We start from the raw sequence: 24,845 nt of genomic DNA, 5'->3' as shown, positions 1-24,845 counted from the left end.
GCATACACCATGCTACTTTTTTTCCTTTGAATGGTAATAGACAACACAAAGACGCAATCGGACAGCAACTTTTTTTATGAAAGTCTCTCTCTCTTTTAGGCACCTAAGGACAAAAAACTAATTCGGCTCCCCAACTCGGCTCCCACCGAAGAGCCGGCTCCCGTCGTTCACTTCAAAGAGCCGGCTCTTTGAACCGGATCGTTCGCGATCGACACATCACTACTGCGCATGCGCAGGTGAGCCCACACTTTCCTCAGCTTCGGGTCCTTGGGGAATGCAAAAAAACTTACTCCAGGGCATTTCCCATTGGAATTATTGCAACCATAAGCAGCACAATACACCATGATGTCCAGTGTATGATGTCCAATGTACTTTAAAGACTATAAAAACAATTTTCTTGTCATCCACTTCTCCATTCATCTACCCGTTTGTGCTGTGCCCGAAAGTTTTTGTGACATATGATCACGTGACAGCGGCTCTTCCGGTTGTAGAAAATGCATATCGGAAGTCGAGCAGAAATGCCATATAATCATCACGAATATAACGATTTTGCTGAATTTAATAGATTTTGTATTTGTTGATGCAATTAATTCATATTTTTAATGGAAAGAAACTGATATAGCATGCATTTATGTTTCATGTCCCATATCCTTTAACCACATTATATAAACACACCAAGGAAAATTTATTCATCACGGATAAATACTCGCCATTAGATCTGTTAAGTTCACATTCTTGGTCATGCTCTTGCTTTGTTCTCCAATTTGGATTATGTTTTTGGACTATGATTTTTGCCTGCCGATTTTTGGGATTTGTTGCTAGGACTTTGATTCAGGACTTTATTTTTCTTGCTCTGTTTTTTCCTTGGATTATCATGTGTCGCTCTGCCCTTGCTCTGTCTTCCTGGATTTCGCGAAGTCAGTTTCTGACTGTGCTGCTGCCCCTGCCTACTGACTGTTCTCCTCACAAGTCAACTCATCAGGTATGCCTCAATTCATTTCCAGTAGTTGTATATTGGGTCCAATCTGTTCCCGTGGCCTCCAGGTCGTAACAGAATTCAGCCCAAGCCTTTATCTGATGCTATCACAGACTTTGGACATGTGCCAGATGTCACCTGTTATGCGCCAATCATGGCGTCAATCAATGGCTGATTGACATTGCAGGCCAGCCCCTGTCTACCACCTGGAGCAAAGGGTCATGTTGTCCACGGCCAATCTCCCTCTCAGGGTTCCCTCACAGAAGCTGGCCCCCAGGTTTGTTGGCCCCTTTCCTATTTCTAAAGTCAACCCCACAACTGTGAGACTGGCATTGCCCAAGTCCATGCAGTGGCTCCACCCATCTTTTCATGTCTCTCAACTGAGGCCCCTCCCCCTCCCAGGATCATTAATGGAGAGGAGGGCTCTAGTAGTCAGGAAACTACTAACGGTCTGTCGAAGAGGTCGGGGGTTACAGTATCTGGTTGACTAGGATGGCTACAGCCTGGAGAAGAGGTGTTGGGTACCAGCATGTTTCATCCTCGACCCTGTGCTCATCAGGGATTTCCACCGCAAGAACCTGGGAGCTCTGTCTGGGACGCCCAGAGGCACCCATAAGGGGGGGGGGGGGGGGGTGGTACTGTCACGATCCAGCCCAAAACTTCCAAATCCTGCCCTGGCCTTTGCGCTCCACTCCACATTTTCCCCATTCTCCTTGTGCTGCGCTAGCACTCCTACTTCACATTTGCTATTAGCCACGCTATATTAACACACTGAGGAGAATTACTCATCGTGGATAAATACTCACCATTAGATTTGTTAAGTTCATGTTCATGCTCTTGCTTTGTTCCCCAATTTGGATTACATTTTTGGACTATGATTTTTTTGCCTGCCGATTTTTGGGACTTGTTGCTAGGACTTTGATTCAGGACTTTGTTATTGTTTCCGGCTCTTGGATTGTTTTTTGGACTATGATTTTTGCCTGCTGAATTTTGGGCTTTATTCCTGGGACTTTGTCTAGGGACTCTGTTATTTTTCTGGCTGCGGGTTTTTTTTTTTTTCTCCTGGGATCATCATCGGTCACTCTGCCCTTGCTCTGTCTTCCTGGATTTCACTAAGCCAGTTTTGGATTGTGCTGCTGCGCCTGCTTCCTGCCTGTTCTCCTCACAAGCCAATTCATCAGATATGCTTCAGTTCATTTCCAGTAGTTGCATATTGGATTCAGTTTGTTTCCATGGCCTCCGGGTCGTGACGGTCTTAATTTGCCTTTTATTGGCCAGTCTCAGATATGGCTTTTTCTTTGCAACTCTGCCTAGAAGGTCCGCATCCTGGAGTTGCCTCTTGACTGTTGGCATGTATTGTGACTACTATTCAACAAAACTACCGATTGAGGACCTGTGAGATGTGTTTCTCAAATTAGAGACAAACAATAGATGTCCTCTTGCTCAGTTGTGCACTTGTGTGTTCTACTTCTCTTTCTATCCTGTAAGAGCCAGTTTGTACTGTTTCTTGAAGAGGGAGCAATACACACCATTTGTATGTTTTTCAATTTCTTGGCAGTTTGTCACATGGAACAGCCTTCCTTTCTTAGAACAAGAATTGACAAAGCCAAGCCAAGAAACCATTTTGTTCACACATGCACTCAAGCACAGAGTGAAATTTAACCTCTGCATTTAACCCAGCTGAACCAGTGAACACACATGCACACACAAGTAGTGAGCACACGCACATACCCAGAGCAATGGGCAGCCATGCTACAGCACTCGGGGAGCAGTTGGGGATTAGGTACCTTGCTCAAGGACACTTCAGCCCAAGGCCACCCCATGTTAGTTGGTTTCAGAAGAAAGTTGTTCTTTTCTGGCCATTTTGAGTCTATAATCAAACCTGATTCTCCAAATCAAATGCTATAATCAAATGCTGATGCTCCAGATGCACAACTAACCTAAAGAAGGCCACTTTTACTGCTTTCAAGTTGTGCTAACATCATTGCTTTTTAATGATCAGTTGGCTTTTTAACATGATGAACCTGGATTAGTGATCATAATGTGCTATCATTATTGCTGTGTGTTTTCAGTGTCCATATTTTTCCTTAATATTCACAGGAAGTCTTCCAGCAACCGAACCTCTGCGCAAGGGTTTGAATGACCTCACTGATGTCTGTAAACATGTCCTGCACACATTTGAGGTGAGACTGAACCTAATCACATATATGCTCTCACATCACACCTCTTCCTCAGCTCTCTGCCACCTGCTAACACCCAGATAAACCTCTCAACCTCTTTTCCTGTATTTCCTGTTAGTATTGGCAAACTGAACACACAGCTGGTCCATTAGGCTTTTTTCCCCACTCCCTGTGGAATCAGAGGTGTGTAGTTTTGGTAGTGGCCCAAAGATTCTATCTGTGCAGGATATCTGTAGGGCAAGCGTTCAGTCTGCACAATGTTCTCTCAAAACCAAAGTCTCCAAAGTGATTTTGATAAGTATAATATTGAAATGACATTTGTCCCTCTTAAGTAGAAATATTCGTTAGTTCTCGATGCCTTTAGAATTTTTGTACGCAACGGACTCCAGGATGTTCAACAAGCACATATAGGTGTAATGGTCCGGTGTCCACATGCTTATTGCCATGTCGTGTTTTAAAAAAAAAGTGAAGCTGAGCTAGAGGTGTTTTTGTATGCCATTGCTGTAAATAAAGACGTGGCCCTTTTTAAAAAAAATAAATAAAGCTGTTTAATGCCATATTCAGGTAGATTACTGAATGGTTTTCTAAACTCACCTGAACTCTACTTGTAGCTAGTTTTTTTTTTCTTTTTCATTTTAGAACTCAAATAAGTTTGAACTAAATATTTAATTAGAGCTTCATTTATGAATATAGAAACATTCTGAACAAATAGTAAAAACACTGAAAAGCAACATACCAGAATAAATAAGTAAAAGTACATCTGATATTTTCAGTGTTAATACTTGTGTGGCGCTGTGGAAGACGGCTGCCTCTCCAGTAGCTCTGTAGTTTTTAGCTCTTTAAACCTCTTTTTTTTCCACCTTTTTACTTTTCTGCTCTTCTTACGAAGACATAGTGTGCGTTTCTTCACATCACAGATATTTTTAACTTTAACACGCCAGCAGGAGCCAGTTTTCTCACTTATTTGAGAGAGGAGCTGCTGCCCCTGAAAACAATGGGAAGAGCCAGGATACGACACCCCATCCCGGCGGAGCTGACGGGGAGACCCAGGGGCTGCAGAGCCAGGGCTAAGCTAAAGGCTAGGCTCGCGGACAACCAGCGGTGCTGCAAACCATCCATTCCCTCCGTTATCATGGGGAATGTGAACTCGCTGCCGAACAAGGTCAACGAGCTATCCGCACTGAACAACCAGCGGATTTACCGTGAGAGCAGCTTGTTTATCTTTAAGGACACATGGCTAACACACCTTGTACCGGATGCTAACGTGGACCTGCGGGGATTCACTGCTGTGAGAACCGACAGAGACACTAAAGCATGCGGGAAAGGCAAAGGTGGGGGACTCCATAATCGACTTAAACAACCGCTGGTGTAACTTGGGACATATCTTCGTAAAGACAGTCTTATGTTGCCCGGACTTGGAGCTGCTAGCCTGCGGCCATATTATCTGCCGAGGGAGTTCAGTCACATGATCACCATCTGTGTTTACATCCCTCCAAGGGCAGACGCAGCCGCTGCATGTGAGAGGATTCACTCTGTCACAGCAAGGCTGCAGACACAGCACCCTGAGGCATTTATGATCATTTCTGGGGACTTTAATCATGCTACTTTGGACTCTACTTTGGCTGCTTTTTACCAGGTTGTGGACTGTCCAACAAGGAACAACAGGACAATTGACTTGCTGTATGCTAATGTGAGGGATGCATACAGAGTCACACCCCTCCCCCCACTAGGGAAGCCTGACCGCAACCTGGTTCGTCTACAGCCAAAGTACACCCCCATAGGCAAAGGCAGCCTGCAACAACTAGCTCCATCAGGAGGTGGTCCCCTGAAATGGAAGGTGCCCTCCGAGACTGTTATGACACCATGGACTGGGATGTGCTGCTTAGCCCACACTGTGAGGACATAGAGGGGCTGACACACTGTCTGACAGATTACCTCAACTTCTGTGCAGACGTGGTCTCCCCCGCCAAGACTGTACGGTGTTCCCCTCATAACAAGCCATGGGTAACACAGGAAGTCAAAGCTGTCCTCAAGAGGAAGAAGGCCACCTTCAGGAGCAGGGACAGGGAGGTGATGAAAGCAGCACAGCAGGAGGTGAAATGCTGCGTGAGGGGAAGCTAAGGACAGCTACAGGAAAAAGGTGGAGCAGAAGCTGAAGGAGAACAGCATGAGGGAGGTCTGGGAAGGTGTGAAAACCATCACAGGCCACAATACAAAGACCAGAGTCGTTGAGGGGACAGGGGAGAGGGCAAACGAGCTGAATGACTTTTTTTTCAACTGGTTCAACCAGCCCACGTCCCCCCACCCTCCCCCTCACTGCAGCCATCTCTCCTCCTTCCCTCAACATACCTCCCCCCAGTCATTGCAGCAGCCCCCTCCTCCCCCACAGACTCCTCCATGCATCACTGCAGACCAAGTCAGAGGACAACTGAGGAAGCTTCACCCCAGGAAAGCAGCAGGTCCGGACAAGGTGTGTCCCCAACTACTGAAGACCTGCACTGCTGAACTGGGTGAACCACTCCAACGCATCTTCAACCTCAGCCTGCAACTGGGGAGAGTGCCCACCCTCTGGAAGACATCATGCATCATTCCAGTTCCCAAGAAGAACAGGCCCAGCGAGCTGAACAACTTCCGACCGGTGGCACTCACTTCACATCTGATGAAGACATTTGAGCGGCTCTTTCTCAGCCTCCTGAGACCCCAGGTGCAACATGCCCAGGACTGTCTGCAGTTTGCATACCGGGCAGGTGTTGGTGTGGAAGACACCATCCTCTACCTGCTACACCGAGCCCACTCGCATCTGGATAAGGGAAATGGCACAGTGAGGATCCTCTTCTTGGGCTTCTCGAGTGCCTTCAACACCATCCAGCCCCTTATGCTTCAGGACAAACTGAACAGTATGTGAGTGGACCCGTCTGGTCACCTGGAGCTCCAGCTACCTCACCGACAGGCTGCAGTACGTCGGGCTGAAGGACATCACGTCTGACACTGTGATTAGCAGCACCGGAGCACCCTAGGGCACGGTGCTGGCCCCTTTTCTCTTCACCCTGTATACCGTGGACTTCTGCTACAACTCGGAGCTGTGTCACATTCAGAAGTTCGCCGATGACCCAGCCATCGTGGGATGCATCAGGGACGACAGAGAGGAGGAGTATAGGAGCCTGGTGAGGGACTTTGCCGTTTGGTGCAACAGGAACCATCTGCAGCTCAACACCTCGAACACCAAGGAGCTGGTCATTGACTTTGGGAGGTCCAGACCAAGGTCACAACCAGTTCTGATCGAGGGAGTCGAGGTGGAGGCTGTGGATTCCTACAAGTACCTCAGGCTGTGGCTGGACAGCAAGCTGGACTGGACTTGCAACACCAACCACTTGTACAGGAAGGGACAGCGCAGGCTATACTTCTTGAGGAGGCTGCGGTCCTTTAACATCTGTAGGAAACTCCTGTGGATGTTCTATCAGTCCGTGGTCACCAGTGTCCTGTTTTACACCGTGGTGTGCTGGGGGGGCAGCACATCCAAGAAGGACATATCCAGGCTGGACAAACTAATCAGGCGGGCCGGCTCTGTGGTCGGCATGAAGCTGGACTCTCTGGTGACGGTAGCAGAGAAGAGGACTATGGACAAACTACTGAACATCATGGACGATGCTAGTCACCCTCTGCACACAGTCATCAGCAACCAGAGGAGCCTGTTTAGTGACACAATGCTCCTTCCCAAGTGCAGAACTAACAGACTTAAAAACTCCTTTGTCCTTTACGCCATTAGACTGTACAACTCCTCTCTGGGGGGGAGGAGGGGTAACAGGAGGACAGAGGATGGGAAGGAGCAGTAGCCTAGCCTGATAAAAGGCAGTACTGGACAATGTGCAATACCTCTCCTGCTGGACTTTTTTCTCCCCATATCTTCTTTTTTTATATTTGTATATGTAAATACTTAATTTATCTAGACGTTTTCTCTATTTTCTGTTCTCTGTTTATCCTGTAATGATGCTGCTGGAATTTTAATTTCCCTGAGGGAACCCTCCCAAAGGGATCAATAAAGTTCTATCTAATCTAATCTGATATGGAATGATAATGGCAACAAGAAAACTATAATGATGTTCGGGTGTCTGTGAGTAATATACAGTGCTCAGCGTAAATGAGTGCACCCCCTTTGAAAAGTAACATTTTAAACAATATCTCAATGAACACAAACAATTTCCAAAATGTTGACAAGACAAAGTTTAATATAACATCTGTTTAACTTATACCAGGAAAAAGTAAGGTTAATAATATAACTTAGATTACACATTTTTCAGTTTTACTCAAATTAGGGTGGTGCAAAAATGAGTACACCCCACAATAAAAACTACTACATCTAGTACTTTGTATGGCCTCCATGATTTTTAACGACAGCACCAAGTCTTCTAGGCATGGAAAGAACAAGTTGGTGACATTTTGCAACATCAATCTTTTTCCCTTCTTCAACAATGACCTCTTTTAGTGACTAGATGCTGAATGGAGAGTGATGCTCAACTTGTCTCTTCAGAATTCCCCACAGGTGTTCGATTGGGTTCAGATCAGGAGATATACTTGGCCACTGAATCACTTTCACCCTGTTCTTCTTCAGAAATCCAACAGTGGCCTTAGATGTGTGTTTAGTCATTTTGGAAAAGTGCACGATGACCAAGGGCACGGAGTGATGGTAGCACCTTCCCTTTCAGTATAGAGCAATACATCTGTGAATTCATGATGCCAGCAATGAAATACAGCTCCCTGACACCAGCAGCACTCACACAGCTCCACATAAGGACACTACCACCGCCATGTTTCACTGTAGGCACCATGCATTTTTCTTTGTATTCCTCACCTTTGCGACGCCATACAGTTTTGAAGCCATCTGTTCCAAAAACATTTATCTTGGTCTCATCACTCCAGAGTATAGAGTCCCAGTAGTCTTCATCTTTGTCAGCATGGGCCCTGGCAAACTAGGTGGGCTTTTTTGTGCCTGGACTTTAGGAGAGGCTTCTTTCATGGACGGCATCCATGCATGCCATTCCTCTGCAGTGTACGCCGTATTGTGTCACGGGAAATAGTCACCCCAGTTTGGCTTTCTACTTCTTTAGATAACTGCAGTGAACTTGCATGCCGATTTTCTTCAACCCTTCTCATCAGAAGACACTCCTGTCGAGGTGTTAACTTCCGTGGATGACCTGGACATCTCTGTGAGATGGTTGCAGTTCCATCTTTCTTAATTTTTGTACCACTTTTGCTACAGTATTCTGACTGATAAGTAAAGTTTTGCTGATCTTCTTGTAGCCTTCACCTTTGTGGTGGAAAGATATTATTTTCTTTGGGGAATTCTGAAGAGACAAGTTGAGCATCACTCTCCATCCAGCATCCAGTCACTAAAAGAGGTCATTGTTGAAGAATTGAAAAAGACTGACGTTGCAAAATGCCGCCAACTTGTTCATTCCATGCCTAGAAGACTTGGTGCTGTCATTAAAAATCATGGAGGCCATACAAAGTACTAGATGTAGTAGTTTTTGTTGTGAGGTGTACTCATTTTTGCACCACCCTAATTTGAGTAAAACTGAAAAATGTGTAATCTAAGTTATATTATTAACCTTACTTTTTCCCGGTATAAGTTAAACAGATGTTATATTAAACTTTGTCTTGTCAACATTTTGGAAATTGTTTGTGTTCATTGAGATATTGTTTTAAATGTTACTTTTCAAAGGGGATGTACTCATTTACGCTGAGCACTGTAGGTGTGTGGTGTATCTGTCCAAGTCTCTGCAACGATGTCAGCACAGTCCTTGTGGTAGTAAATTCACCTCAGCTGAAGGATTAATGAACTAATAAATATCCATGTCTGCACATTCTGATTCACGATTTCAAATTATATGTTGACACTAAACCCCATTTTTTTTATATGTACACATCCATCCATCCATCCATCCATACATACATACATACATACATGTATATGTACAGTGCTCAGCGTAAATGAGTACACCCCCTTCGAAAAGTAACATTTTAAACAATATCTCAATGAACACAATTTCCAAAATGTTGACAAGACAAAGTTTAATATAACATCTGTTTAACTTATAACGTGAAAGTAAGGTTAATAATAAAACTTAGATTACACGTTTTTCAGTTTTACTCAAATTAGGGTGGTGCAAAAATGAGGACACCCCACAACAAAAACTACTACATCTAGTACTTTGTATGGCCTCCATGATTTTTAATGACAGCATCAAGTCTTCTAGGCATGGAATGAACAAGTTGGCGACATTTTGCAACATCAATCTTTTTCCATTCTTCAACAATGACCTCTTTTAGTGACTGGATGTTGGATGGAGAGTGATGCTCAACTTGTATCTTCAGAATTCCCCAAAGAAAATAATTTCTTTACACTGCAAAGGTGAAGGCTACAAGAAGATCAGCAAAGCTTTACTTATCAGTCAGAATACTGTAGCAAAAGTGGTACAAAAATTTAAGTAAGATGAAACTGCAACCATCTCACAGAGACGTCCAGGTCATCCACGGAAGTTAACACCTTGACAGGAGTGTCTTCTGATGAGAAGCATTGAAGAAAATCGGCATGCAAGTTCACTGTAGTTATCTAAAGAAGTAGAAAGCCAAACTGGGGTGACTATTTCCCGTGACACAATACGGCGTACACTGCAAAGAAATGGCATGCATGGACGCCATCTACGAAAGAAGCCTATCTTAAAGCCCAGGCGCAAAAAAGCCCACCTAGAGTTTGCCAGGGCCCATGCTGACAAAGATGAAAACTACTGGGACTCTATACTCTGGAGTGATGAGACCAAGATCAGTGTTTTTGGAACTGATGGCTTCAAAACTGTATGGCATCACAAAGGTGAGGAATACAAAGAAAAATGCATGGTGCCTACAGTAAAACATGGTGGTGGTAGTGTCCTTATGTGGGGCTGCATGAGTGCTGCTGGTGTTGGGGAGCTGCATTTCATTGCTGGCATCATGAATTCACAGATGTATTGCTCTATACTGAAAGAGAAGATGCTGCCATCACTCCGTGCCCTTGGTCGTCGTGCACTTTTCCAACATGACTAAACACACATCTAAGGCCACTGTTGGATTTCTGAAGAACAACAGGGTGAAAGTGATTCAGTGGCCAAGTATGTTTCCTGATCTGAACCCAATCGAACACCTATGGGGAATTCTGAAGAGACAAGTTGAGCATCACTCTCCATCCAGCATCCAGTCACTAAAAGAGGTCATTGTTGAAGAATGGAAAAAGATTGATGTTGCAAAATGTCGCCAACTTGTTCATTCCATGCCTAGAAGACTTGGTGCTGTCATTAAAAATCATGGAGGCCATACAAAGGACTAGATGATGTAGTTTTTATTGTGGGGTGTACTCATTTTTGCACCACTGAAAAATGTGTAATCTAAGTTTATATTATTTACCTTACTTTCACATTCTAAGTTAAACAGATGTTATATTAAACTTTGTCTTGTCAACATTTTGGAAATTGTTTGTGTTCATTGATATATAACACTATTTTTATATATTCACACACACACACACACACACACACACACACACACACACACACACATATATATATACACACATGTATATACATACAGATGTATCTGTATGTATATATGTGTGTTTATACTGTCTATTTATACTGTTTATATTGTTTGTCTGAGTGTTTAGTCTATGTCTAGTTCTTATCTAGAGTGTTTATACTGTTTATATTGTTTGTTTTGTTTTTTCAATTATTCTATTTTTATTTATTGCATTGCCTGTTTGCACCGTGGGTCGGAGAGGACTGAAATTTCATCTGTGCTGTATGTCGAGCATGTATAGCATATTTGACAATAAAGTTGACTTGACTTGATATATGTGTGTGTTTGTGTGAGATATATGTGTGTGTATATATACATAATGTATGTGTATATATAATGTATATGTATATATTATGTATGTATGTATATGTGTGTGTGTGTGTGTGTGTATGTATATATGTATAATATAAAAAATTTATCCGGCCACTGGGGATGCATAAGCATACTCTTGGCGCTGGTCCCAAGCCCGGATAAATTGGAGAGGGTTGTGTCAGGAAGGGCATCTGGCATAAAACTGTGCCAAATCTAACATGCAGAATGAAAAGAGAAATACCATACCGGATCGCTCGGGGCCCGGGTTAACAACGACCGCCTCTGGTAAGATGTATAAGACAGTAGTGAGACCAGATGTGATGTATGGATTGGAGATGGTACCCTTCACGAAGAGACAGGAGGCAAAGTTGGAGGTGGCAGAGTTGAGGATGTTAAGGTTTGTGATGGGAGTGACAAGGTTGGACAGGATAAGGAACGAGCACATCAGAGGGACAGCACATGTGGAGAGCTTAGGAATTGAGCTAAGAGAGATGAGACTGAGATGGTATGGGCACATCCTGAGAAGAGATGCAGAGCATCTGGGAAGGAGAATGTTGAGGATGGAGCTGCCAGGCAAATGAAAACGAGGAAGGCCAAAGAGGAGATACATGGATGTGGTGAGAGAGGACATGAAAGTGGCAGGTGTGGTAGAGAAGGATGCGGAAGACAGGGAGCAATGGAGACGAAAGATCCGCTGTGGCGACCCCTAATCGGGAGCAGCCAAACAAAGAAGATGATATAATTTATATATAATATTTTTATTTATTAATTTTGGATTTTTTACCCATTTTGTCATTTGCCATTTCCCAAAGACTAGCCAGCTCTCCCGTTATACAGCAGCTAACAACCTGTAAGGGTGAAGGCTAACACATTCTTTAGTAATTAATATTGATGAATAACTTCAAGTTAATGAATTTTGCATCTACTAATTTTATGATTAGATTCGACTGTATGCAGCTTTGATGAATAAAGATCTGTGTGTTTGTGTGTAATGAGCTGAGATCATAAATGTTCTTATTGTTTCAAGAATTAGCCAGTTCTGCTAACGCCTAAATGCTCGATTCAACAGGCACAAGTGAAAGCGTTCAGAGAACGGCAAGGAGAGGCCATGGAATAATCCAGACCAAGAGGATTGTTATATGAGCTACATCTGATGCTGGACTGACATTTGCAGAAAGCCAGAGAAACCACTCAGCTTAAATCTCTGTTTGCCAACAAACTATTCTGTACAGCTTTATATATATATATATATATATATATATATATATATATATATATATATATATATATATATTTTTCCCCCTTCCATAAAGATACTGTGTTTATTAACTTCACGCAGGAGTCTCTCAGTTCCTATGGAATTTTTTTTTAAATAATTCATTCTAGACTGCTGATTGATGCCATTGCAGTATTTGTGCTCATGAATTTGACCTGAATTTGAGGATTTGTGCACTAAAAGTCAACATCTGTCAGTGCTGTTCAGCTTCTAACAACATGCTCTTACAAATATAAAAACTATGGCATTGCAAACACTGGCAATATCAGTATGATAAATCAGCATTTATTGCAGCATATTTGACAGTATGTAGGTACAATATAAAAGCCTTGTTACTAACAAAAAAAAACTTTTACAAGGAATGAAAACGTACACAATGGTAAAAGTAAATACATCAAATATATGTAAATAGTATAGAATGGTTTAACAATGAAGACAAATGTCAGGTTAAGGCAGACTAGTATTAGTAGTTCATCAGTGCTGAGTTGGAAACTGAGTAGATAATGTGTGGAATAAATATATTGATATATTTTCCTTATTAAGTTTAAAAAATGAAAGAATAAACAAATGAAATTGTTTAGCCTACATACTGAAAGACTATATTAAATGCAGCATACATCACAAGCACCCTGTGCTCTGTCTGTTGATGCAGAAATGCAAAAGCACATTTCCACCTTTTTGCATACAGTGAATTTTTAGTTTAATTTATTTTTTGTTTGGGCATAAACAGCTGATCACATGATGCCATCAAGTCACAGGGATCAGAACAATGTTGGTTGGGTCACTGCCACTATTTTTTTCTCTCTCACCCATGATTCAAAATCAGGTGATCACAGGCAGTCCTGATGGCATGTGATTTTGAAAAGACTGTAGCTGTTGACTGGGACAACATCAGCTCGTTAACTATTTTTTTTCCATGGGAAAGCAGAAAAGAGGTGAAAGTAGTGTTGTAGTACTTGAAACCTGTGTCAAGACCACCTTTTGAAGGTCTCAGTCTCATCTTGGAATTGACCACATTTTTACTTGGTCTTGTCTCAGTTTCCGACCTAGAGGACTTGGGATTTTATTTCAAGACTGGTCAAGACTACAACTGTGGGAATTTCACTAAATTTCCTGTGCATTGTCGGAGTTATTTGTTAACATCATTACTGTGATTGGATGTAAAATTTCCTGCTTCAAATGCAACCAATAACGTGACTCACTGCTAATTCAAAATTTTCATTACTATTCATGGCTGTCACCACTCCCCGCCCCCTTCACACCCACTGGTCTGGTCCTGGTCTTGACTTGGTCTTCTCCTGCTTTGGTCTTGACTTGGTCTCAGCCCCTCAAAGTCTTGGTCTTGTTTTGGTCTCAATACACTCTGGTCTTGGTCATGACTACAACACTAGGTGAAAGTTCAGTGTGTGAACTATGTAATAAAAAGCAGCTCCGCAATTTTTATCTGACCAAACAGACTATAGTCCCACCCTTTTTTTCTTTTTGTCTCACAACAGAGAGCTTCATGAATTCACAGGTCAAAGTTCACCTAGATAAAGTTGGCACGAACAAAAGTAACTGCTACAAGAAGCAAATGAGCCTTTCCCATCCCACTTCATTTCCTGTTCAGTCACTTGATTTTTCTGCTGGGTCAATTCTGCTCAGTCTACTGCACAAGCAAAAAAAAAAAAAGGTGTTTCCCATATGGGCATAAGAAGGAAGTCATAAATGCTATGGCTAAAACAGAGATGCTAGTATCTCTCTGCAAAAATTTAAATAATAAATAAATCCAAGTATTAAAACAATGCATTTTCCATTTGAAATGAGATGATGCAATGGATGTTGCAGTGGAATAATCCTGTATGTGTGTCGTGAACATGTACAGAAACTATATCCACAGGAAAATGTAACAGGACAAGAGGTAATATAAGCATGATTCATTGTCTTTCTTATTCACCACCATCACTATGGCTAGAGGCAACTGTTCTATTATATACAGAAATAAGAATGTTCCATTATATATTCAGTGATATTCATCTTTTCACTTAGGATGTGTCAGTGGTATTTTACTCCAAATCAGTGTAATAACATCACCTTTGATTCTTTCACTGGACTCCCATGTTGAAAGAACTTGGAAAGAGGTACCTCGCTTAGATCCAGTAGTCTACACATTTCCTTTAGTCATAGGCAAATCAGTTACAATGCCATGTAGGTGAGATTGATGCAGATGATCACTGCAGCGAGTCATGTTCATTACAGATCTGTGTTATAACTTCCTAAAATACTATCATAATACTGCTTGTGCCATTGATCTCCGTGTTACAGGTAGTGTTTTACACAGTACGTTCTTTTATGAGTCATTATTTCTACAAGTAATATTAGTACAAGCAGATATCATTGGTGCTGTTCCACTAGTAACACTTTGTTTTATGGACGCTCCTAAGCTTTGTCTAAAGTAAAGATTGACACCAGAAACTCATGGAGCTTTCCTCTCACTCCAGAGCAGTCTCAGTATTTCAGTCTCATCATGGGCCCCTAATGTCCTTTAAAGTGGAGCCATCCAGTGGCAATACTATATATAGACCTTCAGGATCCAGCCTGCATGGGCCACAAATGACTTAGATAACTTACAACACTCAACCAGTCTGTGATTTAACCTGTAAATGTGTTCTTTATGATGGAAATCTTGATCAGAAAATATTTGGTAACTCTGCTTAGTTGTCCTGGTCCAGTCTATAGCTTTGAAGTGGAAGTATGATGAGAATCAATGGCAATTTGAGTCCTCAGGAATTACAGGAATCGATGGTGTGTTACTGAGGGCAAACCTGGTTGCTGCTTAGCCCAATAAGCTTGGGTATCATTGAATATTTAGGAGGAACTATACTTTTGACTAGACCGTGAGCTGGATCGATCTAGACCGTTACCATGACTCGACCCTTTCCAGCGGACTCCTGAGCCCTGCTCAATGGCTGGAGAGTTCCTCTGGCACCAGCAACAGAGGCATGACTAAGGGATTAGAAGAAATGGACACAATTAGACCTTAATCAACTGCTCAGCCATGTCAAGTACAGTGCAAGGTTCAATTCCATACCTTGAAACAATTTTTGAACTTCTGACTGACAAAGTAGAGAGCCACAGGGTTGATGCATGAGTTGAGGGAGGCCATGTTGATGCCGATGTAGTCCATCACAAGAAGAAAGCTAGCAATGGGGTTAACAGGGAAAAGGTGGGCGAGAATTAAACAGGAAGTGAGCTGTGGGACTTCACTGAACTGTGCTGCAAGTGCAGCTTGTGAGAAGATTTGCTGATGGCACACTGTTTATCGAAAGTCGTTTCTGATAATAAGTATTAAGCTGTGCCATTCATGACTAAATTTGGGGTATAAGCTGGCAGAAGATCAACTAATAGAGAAAGTCAGTACCTTAGGAGCTCACAGCGGTTGGTGTCATTTGGATTGTAGATAGTTTTTTTCAGGATGCGGCTAAGATGCAGGGGCAGCCAGCAGAGAGCAAAAACTACCACGAGGCAGAATACTGTTTTAGCCACTTCCCGTCGCTAAAGAAGAGGCAATACAAAAGTATAAAAGATCATATGAAAACATGACATGGGTGGTGAACTTCAGCGTTTCTGATTACATTCCTCAAAGGACTCAAAAGGTGCCAGTACCTGCTTCATATGATCATTGAGGGCAATGCGCATTCCTTTCTTCCTTTTCAGCATCTCACATGACATAAGGGTATAGAATACACCAGTGCAGGCCAGTGGTAAACAAAAGTAAAAGCCAAACAACCACCAGTCCTTTATATCCTGATAAAACTTTGGGGGAAGAAATTAAAAATGTTCAGGACATTTGAAAAATTTGGTAAAATGCACTCTCATGTTTCAGATTCTTTGTTTTGAATGTCAGAAATCAGATCTTCTGTTAAGTACAGCTATGAAGATAATTACAGCTCCATTTAATATGGACAAAAAAGCTACTCTTAGAAGCTGTCTACAGTGGTGCTTGAAAGTTTGTGAACCCTTTAGAATTTTCTATATTTCTGCATAAATATGACCTAAAACATCATCAGATTTTCACACAAGTCCTAAAAGTAAATAAAGAGAACCCAGTTAAACAAATGAGACCAAAATATTATACTTGGCCATTTATTTATTGAGGAAAATGATCCAATATTACATATCTGTGAGTGGCAAAAGTATGTGAACCTTTGCTTTCAGTATCTGGTGTGACCCCCTTGTGCAGCAATAACTGCAACTAAACGTTTGCGGTAACTGTTGATCAGTCCTGCACACCGGCTCGGAGGAATTTTAGCCCATTCCTCTGTACAGAACAGCTTCAACTCTGGGATGTTGGTGGGTTTCCTCACATGAACTGCTCGCTTCAGGTCCTTCCACAACATTTCCATTGGATTAAGGTCAGGACTTTGACTTGGCCATTCCAAAACATTCACTTTATTCTTCTTTAACCATTCTTTGGTAGAATGACTTGTGTGCTTAGGGTTGTTGTCTTGCTGCATGACCCACCTTCTCTTGAGATTCAGTTCATGGACAGATGTCCTGACATTTTCCTTTCGAATTTGCTGGTATAATTCAGAATTCATTGTTCCATCAATGATGGCAAGCTGTCCTGGCCCAGATGCAGTAAAACAGGCCCAAACCATAATACTACCACCACCATGTTTCACAGATGGGATAAGGTGGTTCTGCTGGAATGCAGTGTTTTCCTTTCTCCAAACATAACGCTTATCATTTAAACCAAAAAGTTCTATTTTCGTCTCATCCGTCCACAAAACATTTTTCCAAGAGCCTTCTGGCTTGTCCACGTGATCTTTTGCAAACTGCAGATGAGCAGCAATGTTCTTTTTGGAGAGCAGCGGCTTTCTCCTTGCAACTCTGCCATGCACACCATTGTTGTTCAGTGTTCTCCTGATGGTGGACTCATGAACATTAACATTAGCCAATGTGAGAGAGGTCTTCAGTTGCTTAGAAGTTACCCTGGGGTCCTTTGTGACCTTGCCAACTATTACACGCCTTGCTCTTGGAGTGATCTTTGTTGGTCGACCACTCCTGGGGAGGGTAACAATGGTCTTGAATTTCCTCCATTTGTACACAATCTGTCTGAGTGTGGATTGGTGGAGTCCAAACTCTTTAGAGATGGTTTTGTAGCCTTTTCCAGCCTGAGGAGCATCAACAACGCTTTTTCTGAGGTTCTCAGAAATCTCCTTTGCTTGTGCCATGATACACTTCCACAAACATGTGTTGTGAAGATCAGACTTTGATAGATCCCTGTTCTTTAAATAAAACAGGGTGCCCACTCACTCCTGATTGTCATCTCACTGATTGAAAACACCCGACTCTAATTTCACCTTCAAATTAACTGCTAATCCTAGAGGTTCACATACTTTTGCCACTCACTGATATGTAATATTGGATCATTTTCCTCAATAAATAAATGACCAGGTATAATATTTTTGTCTCATTTGTTTAACTGGGTTCTCTTTATCTACTTTTAGGACTTATATGAAAATCTGATGATGTTTTAGGTCATATTTATGCAGAAACATAGAAAATTCTAAAGGGTTCACAAACTTTCAAGCACCACTGTATGCATGAACGTGTGGTTAATGACAAAGTCTTATTTGTGATTGAATGCAGGGGGTATGTGGTAATACCTGCAGGAACTGTGTGGTCTGTACAGGATGAAGCAAGCACACCCTTAGTTTCTGGCCCCTGTAAAATGTCTCCATTATGTCAAATGCCAAAGCCTCAGGCACTGCTAAGATCACTGACAGTAGCCAGATGAGTGTTACTTGCACAGCTTTCCATAATGGAATCCCCATCCCCTTCACTCGGCTCCATGAGGTCACAGCATGATATCTGATCAGAGAGCAACATGTAGTTTAATGCAATTTGTTGGTATATTTGATCAAATTATTATTATTATTATTATTATTATTATTATTATTAATGTCTTATGTACATTGTGATGTTTCCATACACTTATAGAATTATAACTCTTGATACAGCTTCAGTTAATCTCATCTCATCTCATCATCTCTAGCCGCTTTATCCTGTTCTACAGGGTCGCAGGCAAGCTGGAACCTATCCCAGCTGACTACGGGCGAAAGGCGGGGTACACCCTGGACAAGTCGCCAGGTCAAGCTTCAGTTAATGTTCATATCAAACATCAGAATGATGAAAAAAAAAATATGATCATAGTGACTTTGATTGTGGGATGGCTGTTAGTTTTGTTTGAACATGGCTGGTTTGAGTATTTCAGAAACTGCTGATCTCCTGGGGTTTTCATACACAACAGTCTCTGGAGTTTACACAGCATGATACAAAAAAATGCAAAGAATCTGATGAATGCCAGTTCTGTGGGCAGAAATACCATGTTAGTGAAAGAGGTCAGAGGAGAATGTCCACACTGGTTTGAGTAGGTAGCAAGGTGTTGGAAATGTAAATAACCACTATTTACAAACATGGTGACCAGAAAAGCATCTCTGAGTGCACAACATGACAATCCTTGAGACAGATGGGCTACAGCAACCGAAGACAACATTGGGTTCCATTCCTATCAGCCAATCTGATGCTACAGTGGACACATGATTACCAAAAATGAGCAGTTGAAGACTGGAAAAAAAACAGGTGATGTTTTTCCCCTACACATTTTAAACTAGACATATTCAACTGTCCAATTTTGATGAACTGTTAGGAGACTCTTGTGTGTGAAAATCCTAGATCAGCAGTTTCTGAAATACTCAAACCAGACTATCTGGCACCAACAACCATGCAACATTCAGTATCACTGAGATCACATTTCCCCCATTCTGATATTTGATGTGAACATTAACCAAAACTGTTGACTTGTATATGTATGATTTTATGGATTGCACTGCTGCCACATGATTGGAAAGTTGCATGAATGAATATGTGAATGCTTAAGCTTGATACATGATTTGAAGGTCCCAAGTTGTGAGCCTTAAATTTGAGTTGTTGCCCTTTGCTTCTCTTCATCTTTACTATATTGTCTTTCAAGTTACCCATTATCCAAGATGTCACAGTATTTCTGTTTGAACACCTATGTTTATTAATTTATATTTTAGGTACACATCTGACTTTTGCTTTCGATAAATATCACAAAATAACAGAATACTGCTAGCCTTTATGTACAGTTGTATGGGCCCTTTCTTACTAACCTGTCAATGCTGAGGGCGCACAAGCTAAGAACTGTGATGCCCACTGAGGCTTTCTGGATGAATGGCATGAGCTTGCAGATATACACCCCAAATGGCCAGTCTTCTGCCAGCAACTGGAAAGAAAAATACTGTTCTGTTTTTCTTCAAAGACCAGTATAAGAAAATTGGCCAGTAACATGGGCATTTGACCTCAGACAGTTACACAGCTACATTATATATATAATTTCTTGATTTCCTTAAAAATCTGAAATCATTGTATCTTGCAAATAAAGCTTACACTTAAATTCTTGGAATAAGCCTTTCTACAGTTTTCTTAGTATGGGGATAAGCACTTGCTTCATCTTCCTTTTAAATTAGTTGTTTTTCCAGATCTTTGACATGATTCAATTGTTGTTTTAACAATGAGTGGTATGTGTATTAAACAACAAAGTGTGATTTGTGTAGTTTCCTATTACATGAATAATATGAATTGCATGAACGTTATTATTTATTTAAATTTTATTCAAATATTCTTGCTTTCTATGTGCAAATAGCTAAGCTTGATTTGTAAGGATACATTGGGGTACAACCTGTGTGTAATAACTATTCTCAAACTATAAAACCTTTTTCTTAGAGAGGTAATTAGATGTTTATATAATAATGTTGTTGAATGCTGTTGAATTCTTATTGGTCAGAAGGTTTAATTAGATTTCTATAACAGCAGACTATGACAGTAGTTTTTATATATTAATGCACTCATTCTAACATGTTATTTTCTCTAATGTAACAGCTCGTCCACAAGGACTTGGATGGTGAACATACCATATAATTTATACCAAGTAATAAACAGGGTTTTAAAGTGTAAGTGAAAACAGGATCTGACTTGTTTCTTGGATATTCCATATAATTATATCCACATTTACTGGATATGAGCAATCACGTGCTCTGATTGGCTACTCTACTACTAGGCTATCAACTCATATACCATGAGTAGACAAAAACAAAATGGCGGCGCGTGTTGCTGAACCAACCGAGGACGAAATAAAATTCTACCCGAAAACAAAACCCCCAAAAATACAAAAAAAGCAACAAAATATGGAATGAAAGTATTTGATGGTAAGAAGGTATCTTTTTAATTTTTCAAGAATTATGTGGCTAGAATAAAACAGTTATTCCACTCAATCTTGTCATACATGGCTTATAGCTAACTCGGCACTATGTGCCTCATCGGCTATCAGCTCATGTATGACTCAATTTCGTGGAATAACTGTTAAATATGTAACTATCCATCCATCCATTATCTGCTTATCCATCAGGGTCACGGGGGATGCTGGAGCCAATCCCAGCTGACTTTAGATGAGACGTGTGGGACGCCCAGGGCAGGTGATATAGAACTATAAATAGATGAAAAGGATGACCTATTGTTCTTTAAGATCAAAATGTGCAATCCCTGTCATAACAGAATAAAACATTTTGGGACAAGCTGTTCTAGGAAAATACTCTGGGGTGGTAACAGATTACATCACCATATCATTCATTATTATCTTATAACAACCTGTCCTGTTGTCTTTTATTCATTATAAATTATATTTTACTTATCACCAAGTTTAAATACATATTTGGTATTTCAGGTTTTAAATATGCTCCCATTTCCTATTAAAGCACATTACTTGGCTGAGCTCTAAGTTCAACTGCTGTCCAAGCTTCCTATACACAATGAACTAATTTATCATTCCAGAAGTAAAACTATGAGAGCTGCACCTATTTGTGTCCACCCAAAATTTACAATGTAAACTGCCTTAGAATAAGTTGTACCCTTATATCCAACTCTTTTTATGTATATTACAACTGACTCTTTTTCACAAAGGCTGTGGAATATCTTAACTTGTTTTCGTTTTATCTTGACCTCGTCACATAAGACTGCAATTCATATTTACATACTGGATGCCACTAATATAAGGGTGCCATGACTTTTTTTCTTCTTACAGCACTTGCAACATGTGTATCCTACCTTAAACACGTTGATAGGGATGGCAATGAGGATGTAGAGAAGATCTCCTAAAGCTAAGCTGCCAATAAGCACATTTGGCCCATTCCTCATACACTTGTTCTTGTAGATGATACGCAACAGTGTTGAGTTTCCAATGATGCCCACCACAAAAATCAAGCAGGATATGATGGTGTTGATGTACTTAAACGTGTGCTTGATCTCACTAGGTCTGATGCACATAGGTGGGAATGGGATGCGGGGTGAGTTCCTTGACCCAGACTGCTCTACATTGGAGCCATTCCAGGCTGTGCTCTCTACCTCCTGATTGGGAACAACTTGGGTTGAATCACGAGTGAAACGGGAAGCCCAACAGCAGCCTATCAGGAGCAGAATCACCAGCCACACTGACTTCATCCTCTGCATTCTGTTGAAACACTGATAGAGATGTGGATGAGCGTTTATGAGGTTCCTTGGGAACTTTGTGATGTACCTGTGCCAAAAAAACAGTTTGTGTTAGATAATCCATTAGAACAGCTCTTGAGCTTACACATGTACTGAAGTATACATAAGACACAAGACAATATTTTTGCTGAGAGAAGTCATGAAGTGGTGAAAAGAGTGTTTGCCTGAGGAGCATTTCAGCTGGCTCTCTCTGAGTCGTAGTACATCCTACCTTACACACTGAAAAATGAAAACATGCAACAGATCTGTTTTCTGAAAAAAGGTATTTTAATCTTATCAGAATGGACCACCACCTTTCACATTGTCCTTCACTTTTATATCTTATCTGTAAACATACACACAGCAGACAGTTTCTAAACAAGATAATGGAGTCATGTCATTTAGTTCAGAGTAATATCCAGACTTCTCCAATGCTTCTATTTTTTGATGACTGAGAATGATATTATTTTTTTCTTTGCCATTTGCTTGTAAACAAAAATATCCAAAGCCCTATGAAGTGGCCATAGTGTGACAATTTTCCATACTCCGCCTGTTCATTTCCCATAAAAGTTCCCCCTCCAGCCACTATATATTATTATATTAGTTGCTGAGAGCTGGGGTGGGACTACAAACAGAAAGATCCTTTCTCTTTCTTGTCTTTGGGGCATTAGAAGTCATGTGCATCCCCTCAGTATGAATAGGTTGATTGATCAAGCACTAAAGCATATGTGAGACAACTTGAAAACTGGCAAGCCAAATTAGTAATTGTGGAATAATGCTGAAAATAAGGCAATTGTAAGAATTTGGATGTGCCTGTGGTATCATCATGATATGACATTGTGTAATAATGTAACATGTTATTTATAAAGTATTTAACCAAAAAGCATGCATTGTGCTTCATAGTATCAAAGAATTCATACAAAAATGGATTAACAATGAAATTAAGAACTGATGAAGAATAAAATCGTCATGCAATGAAAAAATTAAGAAAATGAAGGTCCAGTGGAAAGCACTGTACTTACCACTAGTCATATAAAAATTCAAGCTGGTTATCTTTAAAACTATGGTAAGTGTTACCACTGAACATTAAACAGTTACTAATTTCATAACCAGACAAAAACAGAAACATAACACAATATAAAGGAGTCAGTGTAATTGCCCCACAATGGCACCGAGTATAAAGCTCAGCAACCGAGGTGGAGGGCAAGGGGCATAACCTTCAGCAGATATTACACACATTAGCATGGACCCCAAAATTCAAGCTGTTTCGGGAAAGAAATATAGTACAGCAGCTGCATTGCTCACATGCACCATTTCATCAAGTCATCTAGTTCCCTCAGGGCAATAGTGGGTTTTTAAATCCTTCTTTTGTATCACCAAATATGAAGTTTCAGAGACAGTGTGTTCACACATTTCTATAACAGTCTAGTGAGAATAATTGCTAAAAAACAAAATGCATCAATCTTGCAATAGATCAAAACAAGCAAAGATGGATCTCATTTATTCAAATTGTAGAAATGAAATATTCCCCTTCATTTCTCATAACGGATAATTATTTCAAAAGCTGTAAAAGTTTAATAACTGAATTATAGACTCTTCTTGTGTTTCTTATAGAAGTGCTTTACAAAGTGGGGTTTATGAAGCATAGCCAAGGAGGGTTTTTTCCCTTGTTTTTCAGTGCTGGAAATCACAACCTACCATTATTATTATTATTATTATTATTATTATTATTATTATTATTATTATTATATTAAAAACTAGGTTATTACATATATTACTAAGTTGATATAATTATTGGCCAGTCTGACTTGTTGAATAGTTACTATTTGCTATGTTCATACATTAAATCTGTAATGAGGGGGTCAATATATTTTGAATATATTTTACAGTATCTCAGGCTATAGTATTTCTTCTTCTTCATATCTTGAGTAATAATGCATATTGTCCATTAAAAAGCATTTTCTCATATTCTCTTCTAAAATGTATCCCTAATGATCTGTTTACTGTTCAGATAAGATAAAGGAGTATTACTTGAACAGTAGGTCGAAACAGTAAGCTTGCAAAAATTGAAGACGGTAATTTGCAGAAGATGCTCTAATTGTTTTCCCAAAAGAAACTTAGGAAGTGAGAATAATTCATGTGTAATGTGAATGGAGGGTTCGTGTGTGCGCGCGCGTGTGTGGTGGGGGGCATCGCAATCAAGACATGAAACAGTCAGCGTCTAAATAACCAACCTGTCTAAATTCTAATGTTGTTCTAAAAGTCTATAGAATATAAATCATGCAAAATGTTGAACGAGTCATAAAGGTCTAGAACGAACCTGATCCCTGTTACATTTAATACGAGTGCAAAAACTTGAGAACTTTTCTCTGTGTAAACACATTTGAACGTCATGCCAACGTTGCCTCACTGTCCTTGTTTTGTTGTTGTTGTATTTATTCTGTCAGTCTCAAATAAAACCAGTTATGAACGTATGAACACAGATTTGCGAATCTTACCTTTACTTGAAGTCAACTTCTGAGCTCTGCTCCTGAAGCGGTGTGCTCCTCTGTTTATTAAAAAAAAAAAAAACCTCTTCGCGTTTGATTAATATTTCACTTATCAGCCGCTGTGTGTTCTCTCTTATCGCACATCACATCAACCGAGTGTTACTGACGCGCACTGATGCGTCAGTAACGCAGATCTCTCTGTGAGTGTGGCGGTGGCAGAGAGAGAGAGAGAGAGAGAGAGAGAGAGAGCGTGTTAGCGCTGGAGTTATGCGCTCAGTCCATGTGTAGATCCGAGGAGCTTCATTTCCCCCTCAAACGCTATCACGGAGGTGCTCACAATTTTTGCTCAAATCAGTTCCAGAGTAAAAGATGATCTGATGACAGGGCAGATTTCATTTTTGTAAACAATAGAGCAAATA

At 40.8% G+C, this 24,845-nt stretch overlaps 2 protein-coding genes across 4 annotated transcripts in view; one reads left to right on the top strand and one right to left on the bottom strand.

The window, feature by feature from the left end:
* polr1d (RNA polymerase I and III subunit D) overlaps positions 1-22,866 on the top strand; it is a 75,510-nt gene extending 52,644 nt beyond the window's left edge. The window contains exons 4-5 of one of the 2 annotated variants that reach the window (XM_060927585.1): positions 3,077-3,159; positions 21,724-22,866. In XM_060927585.1, coding sequence (XP_060783568.1) covers positions 3,077-3,159; positions 21,724-21,729 — 89 coding nt within the window. In that variant the 3' untranslated portion in view covers positions 21,730-22,866. Of the gene's footprint in view, positions 1-3,076; positions 3,160-12,142; positions 12,974-21,723 lie in introns of those variants that run through there. The other variant, XM_060927584.1, reaches the window with a different exon arrangement.
* LOC132890580 (endothelin receptor type B-like) lies at positions 12,619-24,631 on the bottom strand. Of its 2 annotated transcripts, none has more exons than XM_060927582.1 (8): positions 24,436-24,631; positions 21,518-21,986; positions 19,528-19,640; positions 18,001-18,205; positions 15,995-16,144; positions 15,750-15,883; positions 15,420-15,528; positions 12,619-15,334 (listed from the first exon to the last, which is right to left on the bottom strand). In XM_060927582.1, exons 2-8 carry the CDS (start codon positions 21,917-21,919, stop codon positions 15,197-15,199), a joined length of 1,251 nt encoding a protein of 416 aa, XP_060783565.1. In that variant the 5' UTR covers positions 21,920-21,986; positions 24,436-24,631; the 3' UTR covers positions 12,619-15,196. The 2 variants fall into 2 exon arrangements, with proteins under 2 accessions (XP_060783565.1, XP_060783566.1); XM_060927583.1 differs by having other exon boundaries at positions 21,518-21,931.
* Between the last annotated feature and the right edge of the window lie 214 nt (positions 24,632-24,845).

This window comes from Neoarius graeffei, chromosome 8, assembly GCF_027579695.1.
Source record: "Neoarius graeffei isolate fNeoGra1 chromosome 8, fNeoGra1.pri, whole genome shotgun sequence".
In the NCBI taxonomy this organism is placed as follows: Eukaryota; Metazoa; Chordata; class Actinopteri; order Siluriformes; family Ariidae; genus Neoarius; species Neoarius graeffei.
Note: the sequence above shows the minus strand (reverse complement) of the source record. Positions and strands in the feature narration are given on the sequence as shown.

What these genes read in the sequence shown, in the direction of transcription:
- LOC132890580 (XM_060927582.1), bottom strand. Translation starts at nt 21,919, where the DNA reads ATGCAGAGGATGAAGTCAGTGTGGCTGGTGATTCTGCTCCTGATAGGC. An exon ending in TCCCTATCAACGTGTTTAAG is followed by an intron (nt 19,641 to 21,517) that starts GTAGGATACACA and finishes TTTTCTTTCCAG; the next exon opens with TTGCTGGCAGAAGACTGGCC. An exon ending in AGACCACACAGTTCCTGCAG is followed by an intron (nt 16,145 to 18,000) that starts GTATTACCACAT and finishes CTTCCCCCAAAG; the next exon opens with TTTTATCAGGATATAAAGGA.